Source organism: Trachypithecus francoisi, unplaced genomic scaffold (genome assembly GCF_009764315.1).
Source record: "Trachypithecus francoisi isolate TF-2019V2 unplaced genomic scaffold, Tfra_2.0 Lachesis_group0, whole genome shotgun sequence".
NCBI lineage: Eukaryota > Metazoa > Chordata > Mammalia > Primates > Cercopithecidae > Trachypithecus > Trachypithecus francoisi.
The window spans coordinates 77,510,198-77,522,217 of NW_022681453.1; the positions used below are offsets into that span (position 1 = coordinate 77,510,198).

A 12,020-nucleotide genomic window follows, 5' to 3' on the forward strand; every position below is an offset into this window, starting at 1 on the left:
CTGTGCAGCAAACCACCATGGCACACATTTACCTATGTAACAAACCTGCACATCCTGCTCAGGTACCCCTGAACTTAAAATAAAATTTGTAGAAAAAGAAGATCTCATCTCTTAATACTATTACAATGACAATTAAATTTCAAAATGATATTGGAGGGGACAAATATTCAAAGCACAGCACGACCCTTCAGAGAAAAAGTTTGTTAACTTCTGCTCTGATCTCCCAATCACACTCCGTTATCTTTGAAACTGTTATTATGTAGATTGCAATCTTTTGCAGCTCCAAGCCTGACATAACCTAGGTGCTTTCAGTGACCATGCACATGACTTCTCCAATAACTGGACTCTCAGTTCTTCCCGCTGTCATCTTCATTAATTGTCTCCACTTCATTTTAGCCATCTACTCTCACAATCACATCTTGGATCTTGTTATCATGTAAAATTGCTCTATCTATAAAATCACAAATTCAAACCTACAAACATCTACTCTTCCAGCTTGTGCAGCTAGTCCCATTTCAACTGTTCTCCAACCTCATTAGCTCTTTTAATGAGTTAATCACACTACTTTTTTCCAAACCGTCAGCTTAATTTTTTCTTTGTGTCTCTTATTATCAAGCTAAAGTTCTATAGTGCATTATGTCAAGAATATTTTTGCTTATACCCCAAATCCTTTGCCCTTTTTTATCTTTTGGCAACAATCTAAAAGGGAATCCAAATGTGGTACTATGTATTTTCACTATGTATTTTTAATGCCAGACTCAAGCAGCCAGTCACTGCTGGAGAAGGCCTGATGCAAATTGTTTTCACTGCCATTTCATACCATACCCAAATGGATGTTCAACACAGACCAAAAATCCAAATGTGTTTAGTTAGTGAATTCATTTCGCTTCTATCCATAGCAGCTCTTTCAAACCTTTCTCAATCTTCTTTTCTGAAGCTTCCTTCCTCTCTCTAGCTGAAGATGGTTTTGTTTCTATTTTAGAGAAATAGAGACAGCACCTCCCTCATTATATGCACTCATCTTATTTTCCCTCCCTCCTGTTACAATAAAAAAAGAAAACAAAACCTGTTTTTTTTTTTTTCTTTCAATATCAGGGTAGTCCTACTTGTGTTGTATCATTGTCCCCATTTTCTTAGAAACCTTGGTTTATTATTTTATCCTCCATACTGTGTATTTAACTACTCTTTTTAAACTGGATCGTGCCCATTAACTTTGAAGCACAGTCAAGTGTCTTTTATTAATTGAAACCGCCATCACCATCTCTACTGCAATATCAACAGAATCCCGCATTTGAACACCTCTACTCTTCCTGTTACTACTGGCAGATTTCTTGAAAGTCATATCAATGTGCTGTCTCCATTTCCTTGCCTCCCACTCATTCCTCTTCTCCCTCCAGCCTGACTTCCATTCCATAATGCCACCAAACAGTTCCTGTTAGGTGATAAAAAATTTCATGTTTTAATATACAATTGAATAACTATTTTATCTTCTTAGAAACTTTATGATTGATGGCTATTCCTTTAACGTAATATGTTTCTAGATTTTTGTGACCCAATTCACTCCTGATTTTACTTGTGCCTCTTTAATTGCTCTTCATTACCATCTGTCACCATGGACTCTGCTGAAGTGCTACATGGCTTTTCTTGTTTGATTTTCTCTTCCTAGATGATTTCTTTCACTCCCAGAACTTTAGTTAGCACTTACACTCAGATGACTCACTAGTCTGTATCTTCAGCTTAAACTTCTCTCCTAGATCAGAAATTGTATATCCAGATATTTACCTAACGTCTTCTGTATGTCACAACTTCATGCCTAACTCAACATGTACAAAATGAAATGCAAAATAATTTCTGCATGATCTGATCATATTCCTGTGTTCCCTAATACAATGTTCCCCTATTTTTTCTGTGTTACATATTAGAAATTAAAGCATCATCCTTGACACTGCTTTTTATTCCTCCCTTCACATAGGCAATCCACCACTGATCCTGTGGGGAGAATCTCCTACACAAGTTTCTAATCTAAACATTCCTCTCTTTCTAGTTCATTGCCACTGTACTTAATGGCACCAGCATCTCTCATGTAGCTTTCTGCTGTTGTCTTCTAACTGATCCACACTGTCCTCTCTGCCTTCTTCAATTCATTCTCTACACTTGAGCCACAAAGATGCATTTTTGAAATGCAAAACAAAAAAAATCAAACAAAACAACCACCTTTCAATTAGTTCCCACAGCTCTTAGGATGAAGACAAAACTCCTTAATTGGACTAATCAGTCTTTCTAATCTTATCTTCAACTGTCTCACCTGTAATCCCTCTGCTCGCGCTATAATACCTTTTAAAATCTCCCCTGCCTACCCAGTTGCTGGAACTTCCTTTCACCATAGAGCCTTTGCATGTCCTGTTCTTTATAAAGCTCTGTGTTCCCTTGGTTAACTCCAGTTGAAGCAGCACTTCCAAAGGAAAGGAAAGGAGAGGGGAGGGGAGGGGAAGAGAGGGTAAGGGAGCGGAGGTGGAAATGAAAGGAAGGGGGAAAGGAAAGGACAAAGAAAAGGAAAGAGGAAAGGAAAGAAAGTCTTTTCTGATTTTCCTATTATACCCTCTCATACACTGTCTACTTCCTCACTTCTGGAGCACTTCTCACTGTTGCAATTTGCTATTTGTTTGCTTATTTGATGAATGTCAACTTCTTCCTATTGAACATTGTGATTCATGAAGCACAGTTATGCATATATGCCTACTCTGTGCCTGGTGCCCAGCACTGTAAGCACCCAAAAACACTTGTTAGATAAAGACTAAATACAGGAATTTAAGAAGAGCCAGCATTCAGGTTCAATACAAACTAGACAGGATAATAACATGCTTTAGACCAAGCTTATCAACATTATAGGATCAAAATTTTATTGCTACGATTACTACAACTTCCAGGACCATGACTTCTTCAACCACTCTCACTGCTACTACTGCTTCCAATAACATTAACAGCCCACCAAGGCATTTACTGTGAACTAGTAAATTAAAACCACGTTATACTCTTATAACTGATCTTAATAACTATAAATTTTAAAATGCACTAGAATCTTACAATCTGAAGCATTATGGGATCCAGTAGCATTCAAATGAATGAAATCTAGATTATGACAATCCAAGGCTTAACTCAGAGAACTGCATTTCTTGGAGTGACTCAAAACCTCCTAACCTAGGAGGAAACCCTATCAAGTGAAAGCAGAAAAGAGGCAAACCCCACACTGCTTATTATATTTCCACTCTTGCCCACAGCCTCAGAGCACTAAGACACACACAGAGACAAAATATTGTGAAAAGAGAACAGAATCCTTTCACAGCTAGGCCCTTGGGGAACATGGGAACAGGATTTAGACACACACTGTGTTGTGAGCAGACATGAGAGAATGATTCAAATGGCAACAGAAAAGAAACAGGAAGAGATGATCAACCCAAATACCTCAAGTCCCTCAGCATTTTCAAATTAGGTTCTTATGCACCACTTCAATTTGCATTTGTTTATGTACTACATTAGTGTTTGCACTTCAGGTGTGTTTTGCTTACCCAACTAGCTTGTAAACTTAAAGATTGCACAGGGGCCTAAGAGGAAAACTGTACAAGTGAGAGGAGAAGCAGCAAGAGAAGATCGAAAGAGTCAAGGGTAAAAAGGAAATATGTTATCGGTTGTGAACTTGACAGAGCTCTCAGATAGCAACTGCCTCCTTTTAGTCAGCGGCCTACCCTGTAGCTCCATACCAGGCTAACATTTTTGGTCACTCTGTGGTGAAGGATTTGTGTCCCCCTTCTGTTTTGCTCTTTTCTATTTTACTCCCTTTGTACCCAAAAACACAATACCAGAACCATTTCTCTACCACTGAGGCCGTTGCTTTTCATCTGATTCAGATGACAGCAGCAAAGTTATGATCAGAAGACTGGAAATTTTCCAACCACAAAAAGTAGAGATATGGTGTCTGCCTCTCCAGTGATCTGCAGTTTTTAGTAGCTACAAGCTTACCTCCTTTGGTTCTCTTTATTTTAAGAAATTCATTTTCTTTAAAGGCAACACCATTCTCCTTTCTGGATAATATACTATCTGTTCTCCATTGCTGTCTTCATTTTGTGGCATCACATATTCTATTTCCTAAAAAAGGTACATCAATCCATGTTGCCAAGTCTCAATGAAGGAAACACTAATTTCTCAGTAAGGCAACAGTATTGTTTACTGGTTCAGGCAGTATGTACCAAAAAGTCTATATATGAAGCCAAGATCAATGTGTACTTGTGCTAATATTACATGGCAAATGTCTTACTGGGTTCCAAATGAGGTCAATATATAAAGAGAAGGAGCAGGGCTCATATCTAATCAGAACTGAGAAACAGAATTTGCTCAATATAATTATTACTACTCTTAATTGAAAACTACCATTTACCAAACTCTTTTTTTTTTTTTTTTTTTTTTTTTTTTTTTTTTGAGACGGAGTCTCGCTCTGCCGCCCAGGCTGGAGTGCAGTGGCCGGATCTCAGCTCACTGCAAGCTCCGCCTCCCGGGTTTACGCCATTCTCCTGCCTCAGCCTCCCGAGTAGCTGGGACTACAGGCGCCCGCCACCTCGCCCGGCTAGTTTTTTGTATTTTTTAGTAGAGACGGGGTTTCACCATGTTAGCCAGGATGGTCTCGATCTCCTGACCTCGTGATCCGCCCGTCTCGGCCTCCCAAAGTGCTGGGATTACAGGCTTGAGCCACCGTGCCCGGCCAAAACTCTTATCCTTTAGCAGGAACTATACATTTAAGTGCATTACACAGATTATCTCATTTAATCATCAGGCTAGTGATACCTATAAAGAAAGTACTATAATTATCCATATTTGTTATGTGAGAAACTTGAAACAACTTGGGAATGATGAAACGTATAGTAAGTGATAGAGCCAATGTTCAAACACAGGCTACCTGAATCAAAGTATGTGTAGCTAAACAGTGTTCTATGTAGGTCTTCCATTTCTCTTTACTTCAATCCCACTCTACTCCATCCTTAATTGAACTGAAGTGTGTGTGTAGTGTGTTTTCTGGAAAACAGCAAGGGAATTGGGCATTGTAAGATAGTAGTTGATAGGACCTTGGCCTAAAGGTGGACTGTTCCAACAGCATATTTTTAGAGCAAGTAAGTTATAAGACATGGAGAGGAGGTAATAAATCCATATCTGTTGCTTGTTCTGGGCAGCTCTCTGTCCCCTTTAATATGATCTTCACGAGTTTTTTTTTTGTTGTTGTTGTATTACCAGGTCACTTTGCCCTGAGTCAGAACCAGTCCACTGCCAGTGCATTTTGCATTTGTTGGCTTTCACTTTCATTGTCTTCCATTAGCAGAAATGAAAATCATTTACTTTAGGGCCAGGTAATTTAGAGCAGGCATTATTATAATCATTTTCCAAACAGGCTCAGAGAATTTACACGATAGGCCCCAAGTCAAATTTATTTCTATTCAGAAAGGAGCTAGAATTTAAATCTAGGATTCCCGCTTCTAAATGCAGGCCTCCAAACTATGTTGGTGTGAATGCTGCATGACGAGCAGCCTCCTTTGCCCCTTTACCTGCCCTAGACTAAATGTTGTATACCCATAACCACTTTCATAAATTCACCCACAAACCTTCCCTCACAGTGAATAGCACCACCATTCACAGTGAATAGCACCACCATGCCAGACACCTAGTTGTCACCTTCAACTTCTTTCTCTCCTTCACTCATACTGCCCTTCTCTTATATTCACTCTATGATCATATCTGTTTTATGCCCAATGTGCAAAATTTGCCACTTTCCTTCTGTATCTACCTGAACTAACACTTTTTCTTTTCTGAGCTACTGAGATGGTCTCCTGAGTTGTCTCCACCTGCTCCTTCTTGTTCATCTACACCTCATTTTCACAGGAAAGTCAGTATGATTTTTTTTTTTTAACAACACAAATACAATCAGCCTATAAATGTCATGCCATCCTTTTGTTGGAAATACTTCTATGTCTTCTCATGGTTCTGAGATCAAAATAGAAACCTTTTAAAAGGGAATCTGACCAGGTCCAACATGATCTGGTCCTTACCTGCCTTATGCTTTAGTCGCTGTACTGCTGTCCCATTGGTATTTTCCCATTTCTTCAAACACTCCACAGAGCTTCATGCAAGCTCTTTTCTCTCTCTGGGATTACTCACAATTCCACTCTGCCTCAGCCCCACCCCCTAAATTGTGTTAACGTCTATTCATTCTTTAGACTTAAGCTATGGTGTTAATTACTCAAGGACAATTTCAATGGCCTCTGTGATGTGCTCCTTCACAAGACTGTTACAGTCTTTATTATTGATGCTTATCACTGCTACAAGTTTACACTTATTTGCTTAAATGCTGTGGTCACTTCCTTTCTCCCTTATCAGATAGTAGCTCTTTCTGCTCAGCCTTTGTATGCTGAGCACCATGCCTAACCCTGCTTTTCTTACAAGGTACATTTGTTGAATGAGAAGAGAGCTGAGTGAAAGCATGTGCTTCCATCCGTCTTCCAGTTATGCTTACCGTGTGTCTGAATGAGAAGGTTGTAGATTTTAGTCCGCATGCCCTCTGGATACAGAGTAAGCATACACTCGTACCTTCCACTGACTGAAGAAGACATATTCCTTAAGTGCAGAGTCCATTTTGACCCATTCTCAGGAGTTTCTGTGAAGGTCACCAGTGACTCACAAGGACTCCCATAGGCACAGTGGGAGCCATATTGGGGATGATAAAGAGCAATTAGGTCTGCCTTATCGGTGATCTTGGACCATTGCATCTGCACCAAGAAGCCTATCGCCTGTGTTTGGCAGGTCAGGTTGACATCAGAGCCAAGTGTAGCATAAATGTTTTCTTCTGTGTTGAATGGTTTTCCCCAAACTCCTGAAAAGGAAGAACATGAGCTGTGAGTTTAAATAATTCACATAGAATGACTCTTAATTAAAAACCCTAGTCACTTCAGTAAGGTGAGGGGAGCAACTGAGGAAATTTTTCCCTGACTACTTTAGGAGTAGAGTAGAGCTTACGTCTGACTCAGATAGAGACGCATGAGACAATATAAACGAGGAGGTATTTACGTAGAGAAGCTAGAGGAAATTACTGACTTCTAAATATTTATCCTTGTGTTGGTCTGACCAAAACATAATTGAAGGTTTCTAACTACCTGTGAATAAAATCAAGCCTATTTGAAAATTGAAGCATACCAGCAAACTTAGTATGACAATTCTTCTTACATTTAATATAATTGGCTTTTTGGGTTATAAAACAACAGCTGAATATAATACACATGATGCTTTCTGAAACTGCAAAAATAAATGATATGTGTATAGCAATTTATTTGAAAAATACATGTTTACAAGGGCCTTTCATATGTTATCTTGTTTAATCCCCCTCACACGCTGTAAGTGATGTTGTTAACCCTTTTGTATCAAGGAAGAAACTGGGGCACAGAGAGATGAAACGGGGTATGCTCAAAGTCACACCTCCAGGCTTGGTGCAGTGGCTCACATCCGTAATCCCAGCACTTTGGGAGGCCGAGGCGGGCAGAGCACGAGGTCAAGAGAACCAGACCATCCTGGCCAACATGGCGAGACCCCGTCTCTACTAAAAATACAAAAATTAGCTGGGCGTGGTGGCGCATGCCTGTAGTCCCAGCTACTGGGGAGGCTGAGGCAGGAGAATCGCTTGAACCTGAGAGGCGGAGATTGCAGTGAGCCAAGATCATGCCACTGCACTCCAGCCTGGCAACTGAGCGAGACTCCATCTCAAAAAACAAAAAACAAAACAAAACAAAAATGTCACACCTCCAGTAAAAGAACGAATTCAGTTACCGAGAGTTTGTGTCTTTCTATAACCCTCATAACTGTCGCAGTAAAACTCCAGCTAAGGAAGACAAAGAGACCTTTGGAGACCAAAAAGAACTTTATTTAATTTGGGCATCCAGGCCCACAGCAGACTCATGCCCAAAATGGCTGCTGACTCTGACAGAGAAAGCAGGCTTGTTTATATGTCATTTGAGGTGGGAAAACAAGGCAGGATACAGGTTTCAGTCAAAGACAGTAAATTATTTAACTCTTGACAATTCTGAGAAAACTATCTTGACCAGTCAACCTTAAAGCTGGACAGAGCTGGGGTGAGGTAAAACAGGAGTTACAGAAATATGTGGGGGTCTGGAGGCAGGCAATAAGCTTGGAAGGTTGAGGTAAGCTCGCAGCTGCAACTTGTTAGCAATGCTGGGAGAGGCTACTTAAATTTCTTAGCCTACGTATAACTTCTAAGTAACCTATACTTAATGTTAACTATTACCTATGTTATGTTCATTATTTTAAACTTTAATACTTATTTTATTTTATTTTATTTTCCTTCCACATAACCCCCAAACTGCCTCCCAAATTCAGTTGATTAGAGTAAGAAATTTCACTTTCAATATATAAGGATTGAAAGGACCTCATCTAACCTTAGGTAGAGGCTCCACTTAGTATCACCTCTAATCGATGGTCTGAAATACTAGACATAAGTAGAGTCTCTTTCCCATCAGCAGTCTGACCAAGTGATACAGGACACTTAAAATGTGGTAAGCATTGAGACTGTTACATGCCTTCAAAAGTGTTGGCCTCAGTTTTAGAATTAACATGGAATCCTGCTACAGAAATGATATATATTATTGTGACAAGTACCACTGAAGCTCACAAAAGGAAAAGATAAAAAGACGACAAGCAACTGAGAAGAAACAAGGCTCTTAAAAGTAAAAGTACTTGACAAATGGGAATTATCATACTTCTGTGGATGCAAAAGTTTGGTAGGCAGAGGTTAGTACAGTTTAATGTAACGTCTTGTGAGCTATCCTTTGCCTGAAAATATGGCTCTGATCCTATCTACAGCATTATATTCCAAATCTTCTTTGATTTAGAAATTCTCCTTAATATTTTCATAGCTATATCTGAAAAGCACAGTTAATTCTTCAGACACTCAGGCTTATGATAATACTCTCATACTGTGGAATACAGAACTAATCCTGCTTCCTTCTATTTTTAAATAGGCCCATTAGGCTCTTGTTCCTACTGTCATAAGGATTCCACTTTGTCTCCCAGGTTCCTACCTACACATGCCTCATTAAAATTCAACATGCATTCAACTCCCAAAGACCTTAGTATTTGGAGGAGAAATACTTGTTATATCCAAAAGAAAAAGAGTACTTGAGAGAGAAAAAAGTGAAGCAAGGATCTCTGAGCGTTGATGGCTTTGTGATTTTTAATTTTCCTGCAGTTGTTTTGACTACCATTTGGAGAGCATTTCATTTCCAAGAAACACAATTTCCCAATTACTCCAGAGATCCTGTTAGAAAGGAAATGGGTGAAAATGCCTCAGAGCAGTGGCACAAACGACCCATTCCCTTCTTATTTTTAGTGTGCATTAGTAATCATTTCTAGATTCTAGCATCTCTCCTATACCTGCCACTGAAATACATGACTGAAACCCTTAGTAATGATTTGTCCTTTGGTGATCAATTTCAGCAGCAGTCACAAGGCATTTTAAATGAACAGAGGCCCCATCCGCCCCTAAAGAGGCCCATCCGACAAGAAGGGACAACTGGAAGTCTTACCCTTGACGAAATGTATCTGGATGATGTAATAGACAGCACAGTATTTCCATTTTTTCTCCATTGTCTTCTGAACACCTTACACCAGCATTTCCGTAATGATCACAAAGTCAATTGATATTTTCAAGCAAACCCCAGCCACCCACTTCGTGCTAAAAAAACCCAAATCTGGGTTTTTGCACGCACGCCTGGGTCTGTTTATCACTTGGCAAGCCCCCAGGAAATGAAACGTAGACAGGAAAGTAATGTGGTTCAGGACTGAGTATACCCTTCAATAGAACAAGGTTGAAATTGTTCTCTGAAATCTGTATATCACCTTCTTTAAAAGACTTTTCAGTATCCAAAGAGTCTCTTATTCAGGATCTCTGTGTCAGTCAAGCTGCGTCTAAAATCCAAACAAAGGATATCACGCAGAGCAGTTGGCAATGTACTTTTTATACATTTCTTTTCAAGAGCACAAAGTCATTTAACAAATGTGAGCTTGGTGTCTTTCATAATAGTTTTTCTGTTCAATCTTAAGATATATTTTCTTTCCAGAATTGCCCTGGGGTGAAAGAACAAAGAATTAACACATTTAATTTTAATAAAATCTGAAAAGTAACAGGGAATAGTGTCAGCTATCAAACCAAATGTTATTGTCTCTCCTCTTGCAGGGAAATGCACATTTCCTGGGAGTGGAGGAGTGAGGGCTACTTTTCTACCCTTCGTCTGGGAAGGTTGGAAGTCAGATAGGGAAGTCTCCCACCAGGTTGGCTGGAGGCCATTTTTGCTCACCACGGAAGAGCTTATCCATGCCTGAGCCAAAGCAAGGCAGTAACAGTCAGAATCCAAAGGCAGAGAATTCCCACCTCAGTGAGCTATTAGGCTTATAACATCTGCCTAGTTACTTCTATTTACAGAGAACTGCAAACAAGTTTCAGGAAAGTGACCCCTTGGTAAAAATGTCTGGCTATTCGTAGAAGAACATGATGACTATTTCCTGTTATGATTCTCTGATTGATTTAATTGTATTGGTTTTTCAGCCTGAGATAAAATAGGCTGTCATCACCCTCCAACATTAAGAAAACAAGCATTAGGCTGAGGACTACCGTAAGTTTGATGGCCAAAGAATAACTACAAATAAACATGTGTGTCTTCATACATACCGTATGAATGATTAAAATATACTGTGACCCTAATCTCATTACTAGGATATAGGTACCACCTAGCAAGACCAAAGACAAATGAAAAGGCCAATTGTAATCCTGAGATGGGAATTCTTTTCAGGTGAAGTGGAGATAATTTTGGTCAGGTTGTTATCATCTATACACCAATCTCTCCATACAAGGACTTGTGGGGAATATGGACGATGCTAAGACACAAGGAAATGCTTTCGCCATTCAGGAGATTAAATTTAGATGGGAGAAGAGAGATTGTCATGTAAAGAAATAACAGCTACTGTCTTCCTGGATGTCCAGACCACCCCCTATACCACCACCGCAAATACTTGCCATAGTAATTGCCATACTTATTCAGTATTCCTCAGCTAATGATTTCTTGCAGAATTTAGAAGAGGTAGTTACTGCTTGCCTAGTCCCGTGCTCCCCAAACCTTTATTATCGCCCCTTCCCAACTTCCCATGAGTTTCAGGTCACTGGGGATATTGGGTCAGGTAGTGCTAACAGTGATTTTCCAGGGAAGGCTGGGGAACTCAAAGTCCTTGATAGAAGGGCAGGAAGAGACATAACTGCTCTGGGTAGCTACATCTCTTCCCATTGCCCCTGGAAATTCTAGTAAATCAAAGTTATGAAGCATAGCAGCAGAAACAGTGCTGGAGATGCACTATGAAGATCCTGATTTGCACGTTGGCATCCCTATTACATCGGGACACATTACAAGCCTAGAGAAGGGATTCTATGATCTCATTCCATTTTTCATATTAAGCGGAATTTACCTAAGTAGAAACCAATACAAATCTACGTTTATTGAATTCTCTAAGAACAATACCCTCTTTGGAGTATTTAGACTTCTCCTATCTCTTATTGTATTAAAGTGAAGTAATTGTTCCAAAAAAGTCTGTAAACTCGGAAACATGGAAATGGTTGTTTATTTTCCAGTGCTACAGACTTACTTTCAGCAGAATTCTTGCCTCTCATTGGGGTTGGGCTACCTGAGCCATGCATTTAGTGGCTATATGACAAATCTGTCCTCTGGGTATTGTTCAGGGCTTAGTTCATGATTCTTATATCTAGAAACTTCTATGGCCTGAAGCCATCAGATTTAGCTAATTTTGCTTTGGGACCCACCCAGGTTCTGAGAGTATAACAGTTTCAGATGCGTGGCCACAGAATATTAACTGAATGCTTTCACATCGGGTGTCCTGTAGCTGCAAGACCCAGGCGACAGCCCCTCCAT

General features: G+C 39.8%; 1 protein-coding gene across 5 annotated transcripts in view; it reads right to left on the minus strand.

Moving 5' to 3' along the window:
- Positions 1–9,862, minus strand: part of CD96 (CD96 molecule) — a 102,771-nt gene extending 92,909 nt beyond the window's left edge. For all 5 annotated transcript variants that reach the window (XR_004437117.1, XM_033211341.1, XM_033211340.1 and 2 more), the window contains exons 1-2: positions 9,630–9,862; positions 6,554–6,910 (exon numbers count right to left, since the gene is read on the minus strand). Coding sequence is in view for 4 of the 5 variants with exons in the window: in XM_033211341.1 (XP_033067232.1) it covers positions 6,554–6,910; positions 9,630–9,690 (418 nt within the window). In the remaining variant the exon portion in view is untranslated. The remainder of the gene's footprint in view (positions 1–6,553; positions 6,911–9,629) is intronic.
- Between the last annotated feature and the right edge of the window lie 2,158 nt (positions 9,863–12,020).